The sequence below is a fragment of the Anopheles ziemanni genome, chromosome 2 (assembly GCF_943734765.1).
Source record: "Anopheles ziemanni chromosome 2, idAnoZiCoDA_A2_x.2, whole genome shotgun sequence".
Classification (NCBI taxonomy): Eukaryota; Metazoa; Arthropoda; class Insecta; order Diptera; family Culicidae; genus Anopheles; species Anopheles ziemanni.
Window position 1 is genome coordinate 35003743 of NC_080705.1, and position 18783 is coordinate 35022525.

The 18783-nt window shown below is 45.0% G+C and overlaps 1 protein-coding gene across 1 annotated transcript; it reads left to right on the plus strand.

Annotated features, from left to right (window-relative positions):
• The first annotated feature begins 4064 nt into the window (after nt 1–4064).
• LOC131282026 (uncharacterized) lies at nt 4065–11232 on the plus strand. The gene is given in 4 exon segments (XM_058311407.1): nt 4065–4549; nt 7371–7701; nt 9045–9494; nt 9565–11232. Coding segments are annotated over 4 exon segments (2934 nt in total).
• The last annotated feature ends 7551 nt before the right edge of the window (nt 11233–18783 follow it).

Sequence of the window (18783 nt, forward strand, 5' to 3'; positions counted from 1 at the left end):
CATACACCTCACAGGAGTGCTGCTCCGATGTTTCTTTTTTCACTTTTTACTCTTCGACCCATTAGTTCCAATCACCGTTAAATCTTGGTCATCACAGAGTATCTTCATTGATAAGGTCAATTATTCCAGAAATTAACTGAAAAGAGAAAGAATGAGCAAAAATTAATAACTACCATTTCAATAATACCAATCAATTATTCTTGGTCTGTCAATAACTAATATTAAGTTGTGTTTGTATATAAAACGCGTTATGCCAGAATTTGCTGTTAAATATCAGACCACTATCACTCTTTCTACTATCTTTCTAACGAACTTATGCGATTTCCAAACTTTCTATCATCCAAAACCGGCATGGGTTGATACACCGATCGGTCGTCTCACAAGGATATTGATTTTATTACAGCGTTTCGAGGTAAATTCAATTTTCTTCCATTGCGAAATTCACCTTCCACCATCTCAGCTTGCACGACGGAGCGAGTAAATCCTATCTCCTTTGGCAAGATCTGTGTTCGATCGCCTCCACGTACACTTTCACGCAGACCCCAGACCTCTCAATGTCGGTTACATTTACGGTTAGAAACGAGACCATTTACTGAAATGGTTGCGGGTGTGTGTTTGGGTGAGTGTATGTGGAAAACTCCATAGAATCTTGTGCATTTTATTTCAATGCAAGCGTATGGAAAGGAAGGAGTTTAGGAATCGTTGAGGACCAGCATGGAAGCAACCGTTTTTTTCCAGCAACCTTCTCGCCATGATTCCAATCTGCTCGGTTGGGTGTGTGATTGCCCCGAACAGTTCGATTCGATTGCAACCGATGTGATTTATGGCCAATCATTCAAACACAACCGGAGCAGTTCGCTCGTACTGATGTCGACTTTCATCGGGTCGGGGTAAGAAAGGAAAGTGTGCAAGAATGGAAATTATATCAACGCATTCTTTGATTTGATGCAGTTAAACGGACCTGGATTCTATTTATCGATCAGTGGAAGAAACGATCTGCCAAAGCGTTTCAGAGTTAAAGTTAATTTGTGTGACTGTTGACTAAACCGTCCTTAACGTCGTACGGAAATTAATCAAGCAAAGTTAGTAAAAAAAAGAAGGTTGAAACAATTAATTTCCTTCCCACTCCCTGCGGGTTAATTCACTATCCTTACACTGAATCCTTGGTAATCGACGGGAATTTTGCAATCGCAAATGTGCGATGAATTATTCAGTGCGGCTGACGTTTATCGATGTGTATTTATGGTCTTTATCAAATTTGCAACAACGTTGCACTGTTTCAGTTAATTTTTTCCTTCACTCTCTCTATCTCTCTCTTTCTCGCGCTCCCGTCACATAATTTTACAATTTCCAGCTGCTACAAAAGCTTTGCGTCCCGATCGAGCTAATTGACTTATTCCGTGACCAATGATAGCCCTTAATTTGTTCCGATTCAGCGCGGCATTGTCGGGTGGTTCGGGACAAAATCAACCCAGACAGCCAACACACCCCCCGCTTACCGGGTGATGTTCGTCCGTACACCATACGCCATAATTGAATTAATAACCGTATACCGTAATATTTTAACCCGGGCGCAAACCACAGGAGAGCACACATTCCGCCTCCCTCGCGGCGAGCGGGGCGTGTGTGATGTTTGACCATATCCGTACCATTATTGTCGTTCTAGTAACCACCCCCACATCCCAACCCCCGCTCGATGTTGGAGACTGATGAATATTCATATAAATCAATAAAACCAACCAGTACAATTACCCGGAAAGGAGAGAGGGAGAGTGACAGAGAAGGAGAAAGAGAATGAGAGAGTTTGAAGCGGTAATTTGTACATGGTGGCACTATCAAAAATCAACAGGCGACACGGAGCGTTGTCCCCTGATGGTGCATCCTTCGTAGGGTGAGCAGGACCATAATTCAAAGCCTATTCTGTGTCCCTAGCCCTGTTTTGATTCAACCTCGCTGCATAGATTCATCTAGAGTGAATGGAGTGTTTTACGTACCGAAAGCTTGTCCTTCATGACAGTCTCGGTACTGTTTCTCCGTACTAACTCGCTTCATGCAACCCGAACAGTGTGTTTTTCAGTGGTAAATCTACGCTGACGTTGAAACGACGAACCGACAAAAACCTTGAAATAGTTTCTCTTTCAGCTGCAGTAAGGGAAGACTCGAATATTTGGTGCTTCGGTCTGGTGAACGCCATGATTTATGAGCTCCGATGTTCTGGTCCCTGTATAGGCACACCGAACCGGTAGACTCTACCATCCCGAATATCTGTTCTCCACGAGCTTCACGGGACACTCTTGCTAGCGGTGTGTCGCTTGGGGCAGAGTATTGCTTCTTGTGCAGGGCTATTCTGGCCCCGACAATAAGGTACGGCCGAGGCAGACACAAACACCGGACCAAGCAAACGAAACAACCGAATAACGATGGGTTGTTTAAATACTTTGCTTCCCCTATCGTCTACTGCGTACCCGAGGGATTGTTTAGCAGCAGACGGACGGCTATGGTGACTACTTTCAGCACAAGAAATCGGGGACTCATGTCAGGGAGCAGAAGCAGGAGGTCTGGTGGCAAGCCGCTTCTCTGCCCCAGTAATCAACTGTGTGATTGGAGTACCGGTGGTGGTAGTTGTTTGCCCTTAATTGGTTCCACTTTGGCGAATTGATAATTAGCGTCGAGTAATGGTGGTATTTAATCTCTTTCGGTATATGATTAAAATCTTACTTTCGGTGGCATGCGGCTTGAAATGTGTCCAATTTTGAGGAAGGCCAATTTGACATAAAATAAATGGAACACCGTTCTCACGAATTAATTTCCTAACAACGTTATTTGCATTAGCTTTCGGACGACAAGTCAACGAACGCAAGAATTGTAAAGTTATTGGAAATAATTTCATTTAAGCTATACTTTCAAAAGCGAAATACCTTTCGTTTTAAATATAAAAAAATTGTTACTGTTTATATTTGTAAACTAATAAAGTAGGAAAATGTTTTTACGGAGGATTTGCGTGAAATACAGATCCTAAAACATGAAAACGAGAGCTGCATGTAATGTTTTCTATTTTAAATCCATTGCACAGCAAAGAATGGGTGAAAACAAAAATGTTGTGAATAAACAATACTACCCTTTTTACGAACGAGTTATGCCATTCACAAAATCTAATGTACGTCAAAACATGAACAAATAACATTAAAAAAATATTCAAATTGTTGTTTACTACTACTCGTATTTGTGCAAGAAAAGGGTATAATGATTCAAGTAATCGCTCATCCTTAACAAAGCAATTTACTTTTCTGGGAAAAAATCTTGAAATGCAACAAAGCGGAATAGATAATCCACTTAGAATAGTTTTATACCGGTACGTTTTAATTGAAAATTACTTGACGAACTGAAAAATGCTAAAAGAATGCCTATCGAAATAAGGGAAGAACAGACTTATGCATGGAGACCACTTTGCTACATGGAATTTCCTCGCCATTCATCTTAGTCAATTCCATCGACAACATAATCCTACCGCTACGGATCGGTAAACCACAACATCCTACAACTGTCTAAATAGATTGCGGTTGGGATGAAGAGATAAAGGTACGGCATCATTGCTTAAAAAACTTTCCTCCCAAAACTTGAGGAACAAGAAGGAAAACCCATTTTAAGAAAGGGAGAAAAAAAGGGCTGAAGTCGTGGACGTAATCAAACAACTAACATGCCGAGAATTGCGTTCCTGCTGTAAATTGTTATGACTTTGGCCTTCGTCGTTTTTGGGGCAGGGAAGGGAGCGTGAAGATGGACGGATCATAGCACCTTTTAATCATAACACAAGATCAACGCCGTCCGGAGCGTGACGTCATCGTCAATAAAACATTCCTACACTGAAGAAGCACGGGCCACGTGTTGACTGACGTCTGCCGTTGTGTTGCTTGTGATTGTATATTTCTTTTCCCCAACCGTTGCGTTGCTTCGTCCGAGTGAGCGCGAACCCCGCGACCGTGTAATGTGGCTTTCTAATTGTACCTCTCTTCCTGTTTCGCTTATTTCCCCCCCTTTCTTCCACAGAGAATGTTTCCATAGCAATGGGAAAAGCCGCGCGACGGTCAGTTGCGTCAGATCCGTCGTCGCCGACCTTATCCTACCACTACCAGCAACAGCAGCAGCAGCAGCAACACCACCAGCAACGGCAAGTGCATCAGCCGGAGCACTTGTACTACTCCTCGTCCTTGTCCTACTCCCCCTACAACCCTTCGTCGCCTTCGTCGCTTGCTTCGTCCTTCGCCGCCAGCTCCACCGACTCGGACTCGTTCGGCTCGACCGGGGCGTCGGTGTTCGCGTCGACTTCCGCCGGCCCGCAGCTGCAGGCTCCCCGGACCGCAACACTTCAATCCGCCCCACCCGCCTTCATCTCGTCACTTGCTCCTGGTGGTGTTGGTGGTGCGGGCCAAGAATCACCCGAACCGGGCCCTGGTGCCAGCGATCTCTTCATCCATTCGTCAACCGCGGCCACACCCAGCCACAGCAACATCACACCGGAGTTCAGGTAACAAGCAACCTCCCGGACAAAGTCCTTTCCTTCTGGCAAAAACAACACGAAAACACAGAACCCACACGTCCTACACTTTCCTCGCATGTCCCACGGCTGAATTCCCCCGACATCCTGCATGCCGTTTACTTCATCCGAAGCATGTTGTGCGTTAGAAAATAGTTACTACCTTAGATAATCACTCTTCTTCTGCCACTGAAACACTCTCTTTCCTTCCCTTCTTCACCTCTCAACTGACGTTACTATTGATCGATGCACTCTGGCTCTCCTCCCTGGAACGTGAAATCGATACACGATAAATGGGACCACAAACTTTGGCACACGAACGCCCCCGTGTTCGTGGGCGGTTTGTCTCCCATGCTCACATTATCTCCCATCCATAGTTGATTCGCTCATGTGGTTTTAATTACATCGCATCTACCGCGCCAGCTTGTTGCTACAGTGCAACAACCGTCTGCCCTTTTCGTCCGTTTTTCCGATCGCGTCGCTTGTCCACTCTGAACGCAGCTAACACCATACCATTAGACCGTGCGCTTACAAATTAACAGCCACGAGATAGTGGCCCGAGCCCGATGGTGCGAAAAATGGAAGCTCGAGCGGCCAGCGGCCGTTGGCGGTTGCAGGGATGGTTAGTAATTTAATCTTCATCTGCTCGACCCGCACGCAGCATTTGCGGCCGCGAAGGTAGGATTATCGCGCGGTGGGCACTTAGTGCTGCTGGCAAATGCTGCTTTATGAGCTCGCCAGTGCACTACGTGATCTCATTAGGGGCGCCCTCGGCAGCGTGAAGGTCAGCGCACATTCGAGTGCTTTGGGCACTCTCGGTCTCGGTCGTTTGCAATCGGTTCATTCCTCTCCATTAAATGGCCATACGGAGCAGGATTTGTGGATTGGAACAAGATTTTCACCGCGATGGGTCCATCTAATTCTCTGGAAGAAACACAAAATAACGTCAGTACGTTAAGATAAATCATGCAATAATATAACACTTCATACTGATAATTACACCTATAAAACCTAAACAGTATTCGACTTTTAAGCAAATTTATACCGATGGAGGTGCCTGGTGTTTTTCACCGAATTTCAAAATGGAGGCGCCTGGTGTTTTTTAGGAGTTTCTAGACAAAGGCGCCTGGAACTTTACTTTCGAGTCATTGTAACTTTCACGTATGTTTTCTAGAACTTATTTTTTACAAATTGATTCTTCAGTGAACTTCTTCTTAACACGGAGAAACTTTAATTCAAAAATTTGTTTATATCCAGAAATTTTAAATTTTAAATTAGTATCATACTCAACATGTTTAAGTTTGAGAGAAAAAAAAAGATTGATCCAATTAAACTCCTCAAAAATATATAAACCCGAAAATTCTGAGTCGTACCGTAACACACATTTTCAGCAAAAGAAAACTCTAGGTCAGGGTTCACCTTACATTTGCTAAAAAGGGTCAAATGATTAAAAGAAAACCTAAAATTGACATGGGTTTTTGTAAGAAGAATTAAAATTTTCTTACGGACCGGATAAAATCAGTTGGCGGTCAGGACTTTGCCTAGATAGTGATTTTTTCTAAAACTATAAGTATGACTGCATAGGTTTGATCCAATTGAAAAGGAATTACGCGCGTTGGCCCTGTAACAGTCCCCTAATCAATAAATTAGACCATCCTTCTCATAATATTCCGCAGTGCAATGGTGACAACGCTTAAATTACAAGGGAAATTCATTCACTAAACCACCATTATCATTATAGTTCTTCTCCGCCTCATGTAAGAGAGGTTTATTTTTACCTTCCTACTCATTTTGCTTCCGTTTGTCACGGCCCGTGATAAACGTCGGCTCCAGCTTCACCACCGGTGGCATTTGGTTCGGTGCCAGCTTCACCTGCTATTTACTGGCCCATAAATCTTCTCGCACTAATCCCGCCCCGCTAACAAGCAGCCTCCAGCTTGCGAGCGGCCAAACTGGCGGAAGGCTGGAAAAGACAGCCTTGGAGACACCTTTCAAAATGAGACACTCCTCGCCGGTACGTCGCGAGGCGTGCAACGGTCGGATTGAAAATTTCATAGCGATGAGATGACAGAAAGAATAACCTCGCGAGCGGGGAAAGAAAAGCGACCACGAGCTCGTTAGGACCTACGTCAACGCAACGGGATCACTTTTTATCTTTCACCACTTCAACCAGCAGCGACGAAGCCCGGCCCCGCACGGTGGCGTGCACCCGAATGACAATGTTAATCTTTTGCGACAAGATGGCGGTTGAAAGGGAATTATAGCAAACCGCACGCTGACCCCGGGCTCGAAACAAGTGTCCAGTCGTTGCGGACGTCCCGTGTGCGATACGGCACAGGCTATATTTATCGTAATGCGTACATCCATCCCCTCTCACTCCACTGCATGGCATGGCTCACCTTTTCTGCACCACGCTTTTTTTTTCCAAAGCCGGTTCCGGAGTTGTGATGACGAAAACCACAACCCGCACTCATCCTCACGCTTGGTCCTTTGCGGCGGCCTCATTACGCCCGTTCATTTATCCGTCATTTTGGGTCTACATATCTGTCTCTCTTTATCTTCCATTCTCTGTTTCTATATCTATTTCTCTCTCTCTTTCCCTCTCTCCCTCCTTCTAATCATCGCCGATCATATTCTCTCGTCTCTTTAATACTGTCCATCTGTTCTGTGTGCTCGTTGTCTACCTAACCTGTACTGTCGAAAACAAAAAAAAAAACAAACTGTCCCGCAAAAAAAACCTACGAACCACCCTGTGATCCCTTCCCGCCGTCCCGTCCCATCCCCTTTTACATACTTTCTCGTGGCCATGTGCGGGTCCGAACCTTGCCGGACCAAGCAGCACCGTTACGGTGCACACGCACACTGGCGACCCGAGCAAGACCGGGCCGCAGCCAACCGAGCCCCCCACTCCCACCCCTACCGTCTCCTCCGCCACCTCCACCACCCACCAACCGGCCCAAACCACCCCCCTGTTACCGTCGTTTCGTCTCTCCAGCAACCGAACGCAGGTCGACCGGGAACGGGAGCGGCTCAGGATGGAGTTCTACGCTACGTACGACGTGATGACCGGCGTCCGGATAGCGGCCACGCTCGGCGGTTTCTTCGGCCTAATGGTGTTCCTGGTTATCTACAAGAGCCGCACGCGGTCGACGGCCAAGGCACTCAAGGTGAGTTTCGTTTCGGGCGTATCAGGCTGTATCTTCCGGACCGCCCTCCGGACGGTTAATAATTCATTAAGGAATTAAAGCCACCCAGCCTGTCTAGCTAGGCTGGAGTGGAGACATTAGCTTCATGAAACATTCACCGATCGATTCCGGGGAGGTGTTTGCTGCGAACGCAAAATAGCAACAATTTCACTTCCGACCCCGGGAAAGACAAACAAAGTGTGGAAAATCCAAACGCAAACAAACAGGATTACCGGATGGAATGCAACAGCGGCGCAAAACTTGGCAAACGGCCAATTGAAAAACCGCAACCATTCTTTCCTCGGCTCGCGCGCCCCCTTGGAAGAATGGTGGAAACATAATCCCACGCGAACCCCGCGCGCAACCCGACCCGAGGGGTTGGGTAAATGGCAAGCAGATGAGAAAATAAATTCCAGCAACGTGGATGAGCGCGAACGAAAGTGGAAAGGTCGAGCAACATCAATTAGCATATTGTTTCCACAACATGTTGATCCTCTACCGAACAGCGCCACACCACCCTCACCTGCTCAACTGCCGGAGGATTTGTCTGCAAGCGTTTATGCACAAATACCCGTGCTTAACTTGAATCTTTCATTATGTTTATTGGAAAACAACCTCCGTTACTAAAGAAGTTTCCGTTTCGTTCAAAGTTGATCACGAAACTTTTCACATAACATTTATCACAAGCAAATAATGAAACAAGAGAAAAATCCTTTTAATTCCGGTTTGGAAAAATCCTTATATGAAAACAACCTCCGTTACTAAAGAAGTTTTCGTTTCTTATTTCTAGTTAAAAGTAGACCATCAAACATATCACATAATATCCACCACAAGCAAATAAAGAAACAAGCCAAAAATTCCTTATAGTTCCAGTTCGGCAATAAAAAAAATCACGATGAAGAACTTATTTGTAAACCCCATTTTGCGGACCATTGTTTTCTTAGACAGTATGCTAACTTTGTATAAGTACAGTACACTATAACCTTTTTATCTTTTTAGAATGTTTTTACCCGTAAACTTGAAAGTCGATCACATATTGTCTAAAGTTTAAGATATTCTCTAAGCTAAATTTAAATTACAACAAGACAAGTTTTTGTCTGTGATATAAACTAAGAAGTACGCTTTTCTAGGAAAATATTAAGAATTTGTTAGCGATAAAATATTTCGACTGCTTACATATTGTCTAGTAAATAAAATCCACATAATTAAATGTTTTTCCATGGATAAACAAAACCCGTTGAAATTGTCATTTGATTAAACCCATCAGTAAAGAACTTCCTTTTCGTTAAACCTAAGCAAGTAAAACCGTTTTACCTGAACTCCAGGATCCAACGATAGCAGCCGTCGCAGCGGCCGTCATCCAGGAGGAAGAAGAGCGCGAACTGCAGGAAGCGATCGAGGCGACCGCGTTTTCCCTGCTGCAGGAAGAGCTGAACATCAACTACCCGGGACTGCAGCGCGACCGATTACTATCGCTCGGGAACGTGAGCGCCCCGCCCATGCTGAGCCGTGGCCGCCGGATGTCGTCGATCAGCGGCGGCTACAGCAGCCTGCTGAACCCGTCGAGGCGCTTCTCCTACAGTAGCACGCGGGGGCACCGGAACAGCGTGTCGGTGTCGTCGCGCGTACTTAGTGCCTACAACATGGGCGGAAGCTTCGGGCAGGACGACTACGTGATGGAGAGCGACGGCGAGGAGGCGGACGACGAGTTCGATCAGTTTACGACGACGGCCGAAATCGGATATCCAAGCAATTACCTTTCGGTGCCGAACAAGGTGAGCGGGCTGCCTGGCTGCTTGTGGTCAGAGGTTGGGTAAATCTAATCCATTCCGTTTCTGATTGTAGTGCAACGAATCTCGCCGCAGTAGCGCGATGACGTGCTGCAGCACGGAGAGTTCCTTCCTCGAGCGGCGATGCTCCGCCATCACGCTTGGCCTTTCCTCCTTACCACCGATATCGCGGTCACCGTCGAGGCAGCAGAGCCGGGACGATACCGCCGACTGGGAGCCGTTCTATCCCGGCATCAACATCATCGAAGCGACCCCGAAATCGTCGCCCTGCCCGAGCGAGCGGGTGGCGCATCGGAGCACCACCGGCGACTCGGAGCGCCCCTCAACCAGTCGCAGCCGGGGGGGTTCGGGTCTGCAGCCGACGCCTCAGCCGTCAACTTCGACCGGCGGACCGCGGCTCGTCACCTCCCTGTACGACGACAGTTCGATCGACTGCATCTCGGAGTACCCGGTCGGGATCGGGTGCACCGTGGACGACGGCTTCGGGTACCGTCAACGGCAGCCATCTTCGTCCGGTCGTGCTTACGGCAACGGGCATCGCATCGACGACGCCAGCATAGCGAACGGGAGCTCGGCGCACCAGACGCAGCGGGCCAGCGTCGGTGGCCACCCCAGCAATCAACGCAATACCAGCAGCAATAGTGCCAACGCTAACGCCAGCGGGAGTGGTGGCGCGGTCCGGCGGGCACCCCTAGCGTCGCTCAGTTCCTTCAAGATGTCGTCGGCGGACTGCCAGGACACGGAGCCCAAGAGCTGCGGCTCGGACTCGGTGTTCGGCGACGACAGTGGGGCCGACACGGACGAGGATCTGCAGCAGTTCAGCACCGATAGCGACGAGCTGAGCTTAACGATGCCGTACGAGGAGGACGAAGAGCAGCAGCCGGCAGCGGGGGCCCAGCGGTCAAACCGGGGCGCCCTCTACCGTCGCCAGTCAACGCTGGCCCAGTGCGACGACGAGGAGGCGGACGGTGGAATTCTTCTGCCACGCGACGCACCGAGCGGGACACGGTTCGAGCTCGAGCACGAACTCGACAGCAGCCGGCAGCACCAGCACCAGCACCAGCACCACCAGCCAACAACTGACACTAGCTATTTAAGTAGTCTTTCAATTAGCCATCGATCCGGCGCGAAGGGAGCGAGCGAGAGCAGGGAGCGGCCGAGCGTGGGGAACCGCATCGAGACCAGAGCAATCATCGAAAGACAGCAGCCAAATGACAGCACCAACACCAGCAGCAGCGTCCACAGCCAGCTGCGTCAGTCGCCCCTCGGAGCCATTCCCAAAGTGCCGCTAGCGGGCTGCGACCGGACGAGAGCACGGTCGGTGTCGGGTTTGCCGACCATCACGGTGCGCGTGCCCGATGGCGACGACGACAGCGACATGGACGCGGGCAGTGCCAAACGAGCTCCAAACAAGACTAACACCAGGCGAAACGCGGGCAATTCTAAAGATGGCCACCGAGGGGCATCTGCCGAGCCGAGCTCGACGAGGCAGCAGTGCGTCGAGGTGAACGTCATCATTAAGAACAGCGCTGGCACCAGCAACAATAACAACAACAACGCCACTACCAACATCAAAAGTCCCTCTGTGATTCTCGAGCTGCCGATCCTGGCGATCGACGATGACGACGACAATGACCCGTCCTCGTCCGCGCCCGCCCTCTCCACCAACGACCCCTGCATCCCGGGCCCGTCGCGCAAGTGGTCCAAGGAAACGCTCTTCTAGTACGCCCCCCGCCCGGCTCTCGCTGCATCCCCTCCACGGTTTCTTCTCCCCACTCCAGCGACAACTCTGTCAATCCGTCCAGAGCAACTCTACAAAGTGTGCTTCATTCTGGAATCTCTCGCCGCTCTCCGCACTCCAGCCGCTTCGTTCCTCCGGGATGACATCCTTCTCTGCCGTTCCCGTAAACATGCTTATCGCTTCCGCTCCAAAGTGTCAAGTATTGCTCCGCTGGGGTCACTGCTGCTGTGTTAATTAGGAAAAGCCTCCAACACAGCCCCCTGTCGGCTGCGCTGTGGGCTGCTGCGTGGTTTCGAATGTCCCCACACGTTTCCGCCGTAGCCGGAACTCTAATATAGGAACGTTTTGTAACTTAGTGTGTAACGAAATAGCAATCTATACGGAAGATGGAAGCGGGTGACTCGACGTTTCGCACTGTTTTTGCCAGAAACTAGCTGGGGAGTCACGAACCCGTTCACCTTTCGCCCACTTTCATCTACACTCTACTCTGAAGGACCAATGGAAAAAGGATGTGGGAGAACATAAGAAGAAGAGAGAAAAAGAAAATTTAGTAAAACATCAACCAAGTCAATCAATCCACTCATGACAATACCCTCGTCTGCCGTCGTCGCGTTCTCTGCGCAGTGTGAAGGCGAGTTTTGGGGAATATGATTTCTTTGCATTTCCCCGTTTTCCTTCAACTTCTTTCCAACGCTAGCATCTCTTATAGCCCTTGTTGCGTAGCATGTGTGTGTGTGTGTGTGTGTGTGTCGGTCAGCGAGTTTCATCAACTCTTGCAGCAATTGAACAAAAGTAAATTCACCCTAAAATGCACTTACCTTCCAAGCGCGCTGCCGAAGCATTAAGTGTCGCGGTCAAAACCTGCGACGTAGATACATGGCACAGAACTGCAAACGTAGCATGCGTAGGATACTTCTGCAAATGAAAAATAAAAACACGTATCACGTGCAATCGTTAACCGCTTGCTTTGTTTGGTAGTTCCGTAGAGAGAAACCCGTACCCGCAGATGTATGTGCGACAAGAATTCAAACCCCAATAACCAGTCAAAAAAAAAATGAGAAAAACTAAACCAAATCATGAAAAAACGAACAACCCGGACATAATCGAATTATTTAAAAAAATGAAATTGCTAATATGTGCCTATTGAAGAAAGGGAGCTAATTGGGGACGAAGCAAACCAATTAACTAAATATAAAAAAAACGGAAAACTAAGGCAGATCAATAACACGACAACATAGCTACGTATATACAAAACTCTACATACATATACGTAGTGATCTTAAACATGTTTAATCTGTTAGAACCCGTTAGACACGCGGTGTACGTAGTCGTCAACACTAAATCAAACTGGCAAACTAAAGTCAACGAGCTACACTATACAAAACAAAAACAAACAACCATAGGCATAAATGGAAAAAAAATCATTAAACTACTGTTAATTATGAGACAAACATTCAATCCTTCTCGACGTAGAGATTGGTATTGAAAGCATGGAATGGCATTGCATCTATGAAAAATCATTCGTACTCCACTTGAAATTCAGTGGGGATGGCAAAGTGTGCAATTTTCATTTCTTATTCTTTTTTGCTATCATTTCATAGCAAGTGTAGAACAGTGTTCAACACAACTACTCAAGAAAAAAAAATCTCCGTACTTACCAGACAAGTCACATCCCCGCAAAATTGATAAGAAATTGAAATCGCCATTTCCCCGTTGTGTTTTCTTCACTCGAATCTGACAAACTCGCCAGAAAAAAAAAAAGAAACAGTTCGTCGGTTCAGCATTCCCATGGCATGACGATCATGTTGCCCCATAAGCACTTATTTTACTGCTCATTTACGCCTGCCGTTGTTCGCTCCCAGTGCCAACGGTGTGCCTGTTGCTTCTGGTGGAACGTGGAAAACCACCTTCGCCCTACCATTTTCGAACCTCTTTCTCGTCTTGTTCGCGAATCCTTCGGCCGTACGCGAATCCACCATCACTTGTTCGGTTATTTTTTCTTCGCTTACAGCACGCTTACGCGATTCTGATGTTTGCTTTCCCGTTGCCACCGATCTGACAAAAAAAAACTGGAGAGGAAAAACCAACTCAAGTCGGAGGAAATTGCTTGCTGACGGCGGAGTGGTTGTTCGGAAAGAAAATGTAAAATCCAAATTGCAAAACGAAAACTGTTGGAATTTCGCCGCTCAGCCTCAGCCGCTAGTGGTTTGCCACGTGGTTTAAAGAAAGGGAGGAAAAATATCCGATATGAACCGCGGGGGATAGAGAAAAAGGAGAACGAAAACAACAAAACCGAAACCGTACGAACAAGGATCGTCAGAAAGCTTGACGCCATTTAAATATTCATGAGATTGCGACCTTCGGAAACCCGGAAAGGAGCGGAGAGCTTGTGTCTTACGGAGCCAGTTTTTAGGTCAAATACGGCGCGAATGCGGAAATGTAACGGCGTACATGAGCTGTCGCGGGTATGGGCAAATCTTCCGCCGAGCGAGTGGGAACTAGAAACAATCCGAACAGTCACAAACTGAATGGTGGTCAACTGCGTAAGGGAGAGAGCGTTGTGAGGAAACTGGAAAATGAAATTGAAAACCAGCCACTAACCAAAACAACCGAAACTCCAAAGACAACACGGTGAAAAGGTTGTTTTACAGACGGCAGAAACGACACGAAAATGATACTAAAATCGTTGGAAAGAAAAAAAAACAACCAAACGAAAGAGGCAACTCATACTTTGACTATCAAAGATATGAATAAGCCTAAAACTTCCAACGGTTTGCTGCATGCATTTTCAAGGAGTTTTTACAGCGTTAAAACCCCAAAACAAACAACTTTCCGACGAATGACGTACTCGCGATAGCCAAAATCAAAAGAAAGTCAATCACGAATTACGTGCAGCTGTTCATAGGGTGGTAAAGAAGTATTTCCGGGTATACTGTAATTGAATATTAATTTATCCGCCCGTGTTTCGGTGGCAAGGGCATCACCAGAACACCACTTGTGGCACTTCATGGTTGCAAACCAATGGAATTTGTTCGCGACACAGCAGCATGTTTAATCAGGACTTATCGGGGGAAAAGGCATACCCGTTCTTACGGTCCGGCTGAAATGGATGGAAGGTTGCAGTTTAATCTGCTTGAATCAAGGGAGCAAAGTTATTTATTTTATATCTACCTGATGAGCATACGTGAGCATGGAATATAATTTGCAATTTATTCTAATAACAATTTGTTATCATTTTCTACCCTAACAAACAATCAAAACCAAAACAATCAATTGTGGATCAGCTGTAGCAACTTACTAGTACTAGCATGTCAAACGTAAGAAGCGAAAAAGGGCGGTAAAGCGGTAACGGATTTTGGAAATCTTGTAGCACTGTTTAGAGACTGCATCTTTTCACATTCTTCTATACTCCCATCTATCTAGAAAAAAATATAAACAAAAACGTAGAGCGTCCGAATAGAGGGAAGAATATATACATATATATACTTAGTAAAATTCATATTGAATTATCAAACCAGATAACACACTATCTCACACACTGTACCGCTTTTCCCCACTGCGGAGAGATGTTCCACTGTGTCGAAGGTGAAACACGGTAGCAGCCAACAACCAGTTGGAAGGATGGTAAAGAACAATCGAGCTAATGTGTTCAATTTCAAAAATGGATACCGATCAAAAAAGTGGATTTGAAAGCCGTACGTTCAATGGATGATGCAGAAAGGGTATCCTGGGAGTAAGATTGCATTCGGCGGAAGACGGGACAGAATTAAAAAGTAAAGTGAAGAAAAGTATAACACCGATTGAGTTATCATAGGAAAACTCAAAACCAAATTCCTTAGGAAAATAAAAAGCATACAAAATGGATGAAACTGTACACGAGGACACAAAATCAATCAATCAATCAATTAGTCTACAGCAAAAATACACTAATCGGTACCGTATCGAGTAAGAATTTTCACAAACTCTACCACGCACAAGCTGTCAGAGTGGGATATGCGACCGTAGTGGGAAACAGCGAGGGAAATTATTTGGTGTACTATACACATTCTATGTTGCCTTTGCGAAGTTTGTGAACTGTGAAAGACCAAAACTGTTTTAACTGAGAGTAAGATTAAATGTACGTGTAATACACAGCTTCTTCTATGGTGTGATGCGGAAAACTCGGTTGAAAATGTGGAACATGCAGAGCAAAGGAGAGTGCAGGACATTCGGGTGAGAGAAGAAAAACGAAACCGAAGCGTAGAAACACACAACGGCCAAACTAACGGGTGCTGGTAAGGAATTAATAGATGTAACGATCGATAATCAAGAATGTCAATTTCGAAAGCAAATCTAAGCGAACAAACAAAGAAAACCAAACACAACTTGGCTTGATTTCTACTTTTTAGAGGTGATAAACGGGAATTTAGTAGAACGATGGATTCGAAAATACGGAAGGACTAGCACTAGGGACTACACTATACATAATAGCTGCTGTTTGTTGCAATTGAATATGCCACTACCAGTAGTGTTAGTATATCCAACTACTACTACTTCCATTGCATCGTCTGTCGCGTCAAATGTGATTTTGGGTACTAGCTATATTTTCACAAAGTACGCGTGAAGGCGCCGGAAATGGACACCACGCGTGCACCCTACCGGTTTCTATCCTGTGGTAGTACGGCAGTGTCTGTGTGTGTATATTTGTGTGTGTGTAATTGTCTGATCTACTTGCATTTGCACACAATTAGCTCTTAGCGAGGGGTACATATTTACTACTGTTATAACGATAGGGATTAAAGATATAACTTTAACAAAATCCATGGAAGATTATGAACAGCGAATCGATCTAGAATATATAATGCGTGTTACTGGCTTAATGATGATCTTTTGAGTCTAGTTTTCTTTTCAACACTATTTTATCGTGTGCAAAATGGCGAAACGAAAATAAGTGAAGGTTTTGTTATTCAGCTAAGATTAAACAAGTTCATTTCGGTAGCCTAAGTTGTTACGGATAATTAATTTGAAGTATAAAACCATCCAACACGAATGTTACGGCGATGGATACGGAAGAAGGTTTTGTTACAGTATTAAGAGCGGATGTGTTGAACTGTCAGTCGGCGTAGCTCGAAAATAAATTATTACAGAATAAATGGTGATAGAAGTGTTTTCAAAATTGTTAAGTGCTTCGATCGATCACAAATTGATAATTAGCTAGAATTGATAACAATGCTGAGACGAACAGGAAGATATGTAACCGGGCGTAAATTGATAATGATAAAAAAAAAATTTAAAAAAAAACCATTCACAACACACAGATACAAACAAAAAGAACAGTTTAGTATAATGGAAACAAAAAGGTTTAAGAAACAACCAGTAAGGCAATTCGGCCAAATTCGGCTCATACACACTGGGTAAAGCAACTAGACAAACAAAGCAAACACTTATTAGAAGAAAAAACTTATAAAAAATTGATGCAGTAGCTTTAAATAGAGTTTAGTATACATTGGTGGCATACGCTTCAGACATCAAAATCAGAGCAGATCAATCACTTGCATGATAAAGGAATGGGAAGCATAAAACAAAAGCTTTGTACGCTCTCTAAACTTTCATCTTCCCACGTGTACACAGCAGAGACGTATAACATAAATCTTAAGAGTCGTTGAGGTCGGATGAAGGAAGAATTTTGTGATAGAAAAGTTCAACACACGTATGTACAGTCTTTGTTCTTGAAGCAGATAACTCTGCTCTCGATAGTATTGGTTGTAGTGGATCGCAAGTCTACTACTCCTGTTACTACTACTACTACTACTAATATTTTTACTGACGATATACCTCTCTCACTGTCTTGGCAGGCAAGTTCTCATCTATCTTCTTTTGTTCAAACAAATATGGATACTACAAATCTGCGAACAATGCGCCACATCAGTCACAACAAACGTTTTAATTCGTAGTGCAGAATTACTATACAGGTTGTCCAAACAGGTTGAACAAAATGGTAGAAAAATCTTAAAAACCAGTCATATACAGTTAAGACAGATATAGTGTTTAGGCACCAACAGGCAACAATCGGCAGAATGTAAGTTTGATGGTTTGAGCGGACATATCGAACGTAAAGAAAAATTCTTACTTGATTCGTCGTTATTTGCAAGAAAACACAAATCTCGAAAATCTATTTGAAACCCGTTACTCCTAACATCGGAGGAGGCATGTTTAGATGAACAAGCCTGTAGCTCAACCGCATTTGTAAACAACATGATCCACGAAAAGTATGATTATAAATTGTTATACGCATGTTATAATATTGGAAGAGTAAGTCATTACTACATGGCAAGCAATTCCGATTGTTTGATTCCGGAATAGGATACACAACAGACGCTACTAGAGCCTGATGAAAATGAACAGCACATAGCTGCAATAGTGCATAACAATGTTGAATCTTGAAGCATCCGAAATCAGTTCCCGATTCATATAGTATCTATTTTACCTAGTCTTATTTCCGTCTTGCATTGCGTCTGCATGCCACTCTTGTTTCTGACTGGTTTCCGGTTTATCTAAATACTGTTAGAAGGACTCGAGTGTTTAGGAATTTACCGCTGCATCGTAACAATACACAACTGAGCTTACAATCCGTCAGAATGTAGAAACATAATCCAAACGACACTGCGACTGCGTCTGCGGCAGCATTAAATTTGCGGTGGAGTAAAAGAAGCCCACAACGGAATACAATTAAGTTTGCAGAAGACATTTTCCTGGAGTTTGCAGACACTGCGTAGAGTGACGCAAATAACGAATTGATAGTTTAGGAGCGACTTTTAGAAATCAATAAATCGTTATAGACGCTAATTGTTCTCAGATAATCACATTTACACAGCAGCACCGGGCCGAAAGTAACTGTAGCATTGTAGCGAGAACCTGCTCCGTTATTGTTGCTCTTAGGCTAGCTGGCAGAAACAAGGTGGAGATAAAGTAATGATTGTCATGAAAACCCGTTCATCCGGCTACTGAAGCTTCAAAGAGACAGGTTAGAAGAACATAAAAGATCAAACAACATGCCGTTACGAAGAAATTGTCTATCATTGAATATCTGCCTGCTGCAATATCAAGGAAAGAAGGAAAAACACAAAAACACAAAACTAATTGTTTAGCCGTTGGAAAACATTCAAACTAAGAAAATCCGAATGTTTGTACGTTATATTAGCTATTGTGTAATCAACATTAATGCATAGCGGTATCCTTAACGATAAAGAATGCAACAACAAAAAACAAACGGTGCGCCAAATCGAAAATCCAACAAAAAGAAACTAAGCCACGATTGTGTAGTCGACGTGGTTGGTTGAACAGTTGCTATTATTAAGTAGTGCAAAGTAATTGGCACATGACGTGCAAATAGGAGGGTCCGAAATGTATTGACTAAATAATAGTAATAGGATCGTAGAGTACCGAAACCAGAAAATCAAAGTAACAAAAACAAAAAGATCAACTATCTAGCACAACAAAAAAACACGAATGAATCGAAAAGAGATATAAGTGAAAGTACTATAAGTAAAAGAG